Source organism: Monopterus albus, unplaced genomic scaffold, assembly GCF_001952655.1.
Source record: "Monopterus albus unplaced genomic scaffold, M_albus_1.0 scaffold174.1, whole genome shotgun sequence".
In the NCBI taxonomy this organism is placed as follows: domain Eukaryota; kingdom Metazoa; phylum Chordata; class Actinopteri; order Synbranchiformes; family Synbranchidae; genus Monopterus; species Monopterus albus.
This window is the reverse complement of record NW_018128054.1, coordinates 1,468,030-1,470,017: the sequence shown is the minus strand read 5'-3', so window position 1 is coordinate 1,470,017 and position 1,988 is coordinate 1,468,030. Positions and strand designations below refer to the sequence as shown.

The 1,988-nt window shown below is 40.1% G+C and overlaps 1 protein-coding gene across 1 annotated transcript in view; it reads right to left on the bottom strand.

The window, feature by feature from the left end:
- slc5a11 (solute carrier family 5 member 11) overlaps positions 1 to 1,877 on the bottom strand; it is a 12,696-nt gene extending 10,819 nt beyond the window's left edge. The window contains 3 exon segments of the mRNA XM_020616467.1: positions 1 to 3; positions 6 to 51; positions 261 to 1,877. The exon segment at positions 1 to 3 is cut by the window's left edge and continues 47 nt beyond it. Of these exon segments, the coding sequence (XP_020472123.1) occupies positions 1 to 3; positions 6 to 51; positions 261 to 329 (118 nt within the window). The 5' untranslated portion in view covers positions 330 to 1,877.
- Positions 1,878 to 1,988: the final 111 nt, after the last annotated feature.

Genomic DNA, 1,988 nt, shown 5'->3' with positions numbered 1-1,988 from the left:
GATGATGAAATGGCCACTGCCAATGTTACTGGCAAACAGCGAGGCCCCCACCTCAATTTGGATAAGAGCATCAGAAGCAGGATTAAACTGAAGAACATTTTGCTTCTCACTTTTAAAATGTGAACTATTAGAAATGAAGGCTCCAATTTGTCTGACATGATAAAAGCATGTGAATTCAAGCCACTAGGGCTTCTGTTGTGATCAGGCAATCGGTCTGTGTGGGTGTCATATAACAGAAGTCTCTGTAATGTTTAACTCACTGGCCACCAGGTCATGTTCTTCCCAGCGAGGAAGTATCCATCCACCGTGCTGCGCTTCGTCCTGCACATGGACTAGCAGAAAAATGAAAAGCCTCTTAAGATACAGTTACAGAAGATATTCAGTTTGTCAAGTATAAGTTGGCATTGAATTTTATTTATTTTTATTTTAAAGTTCTTTGTCTATGTGCTATGAAAAGATTCATTCTCTAGCAGTTATCTTCCTCTTAGTTGGTTTGGACCATTTGAAGCGCTGCTCTAAATGAGGACAGCTGAATTCAGGCAGCAAGTTGCCACCTGTCTCCAGGTGAAAGAAAGGGTGCGAGACCTGTCCCGGGGGCACCATCAGTTGGAAGTTTTGGAAAAAGCAGAAAAATCATGTCTGTATTCTGCAACTGAACAGTGCCTTGGGACAACTCTCATCAACTAAGAAGTGAACAGACTTCACTGATTAAGAGCATAGTAGCATTTCATTGCAAAGCAGCAAAAGGAAAAGGGCAATAATTTGTACACAGCATGTTGGTTTCTCTCAGTTTGTGACATCTTAGAAGACTTATCCATGCAGAACGGTTTATGCTGTAGAAATGGTTGGTGTCAGTGTTAGAGCAGTGACCCGTTTCTTTTCTGCTGTACTTGCCCAAAAGCCCACAGCGAGTATTAACAAAAAGTAGACCACCAGCACCACAATATCCACAGTAACCAGGGTGGTTCTGTCCCCTGTGGAGGGCTGTGGAGAAGGGGTCATGCTGGTACCATGGTGCCCTACTGCAAAGCCAAAGGTCATCTGGAAACAAAGAAATGAATAAATTCAGTTCTCTGCTGTGCTTCAAGGTGGAAATGTAATAAACTGTTAACTGTTGTTGCAGGATGTCATTATATATCTTACACATTTGGTTCTTGATACCAACTACATTTACTTCTGTACACAATTTAAGTATAATTGTTAGGTAGTTGTATTTCTTCATATCCTACTTTCCAACTCTAATTCATAACATTCATTTGACAGCTACAGCAGCTTTGTAGATAAGCTGACAAAACATATCATGAGCTCATAAAATACTGTATGATGGATCGCAATAAATTCAACTACCCAACAGTTTATAATCTGGGCAGACACATGTGCTCATAAAACATTTAAATCAGCTCCACCTCGATTTTAACATGTTCCTCCATGCAGTATACACTAAGAGTCCTAAAGAGAACTTACATACTCAGAGCTTACATTTAAAATATTTAGTTGGCCCCTCTACTTCTCTGCCTTGGTGCCCTTTAAATTTTTTTTTTTTAAATGAGGGTTTGAAAATTCTGTTGTTGACATTAATATGATGTGATGTGGTTTCTCAGCCCACCTCTCAGCGGGTCAGTGATGGTATTCAGAAACGCTTTGCAGCTAAACATTCTTAAAGCATCACCATTTGCATCTTAAAATGCAGTTTTTTCTTTGTGTGCTTTCATTTATATTTTGTTTTTTTTATGCTTCCAATTTTAATAGGGGGGAAAAAAAAATCTACATTTATTCTGTGCAAACATGTTTATCTAAAGCTAATACGAGGCTTCTTCATTCCAAGTTAGACAACTACAGTGAGTATTTTTTCCAAGATGTGGTCTTTTTTACCACATTTCCATCCATTTTCCTCCGCTTATCCGGGACCGGGTTGCGGGGGCAGCAGTCTAAGCAAAGATGCCCAGACTTCCCTCTCTCCAGACACTTCCTCCAGCTCCTCCGGGGGA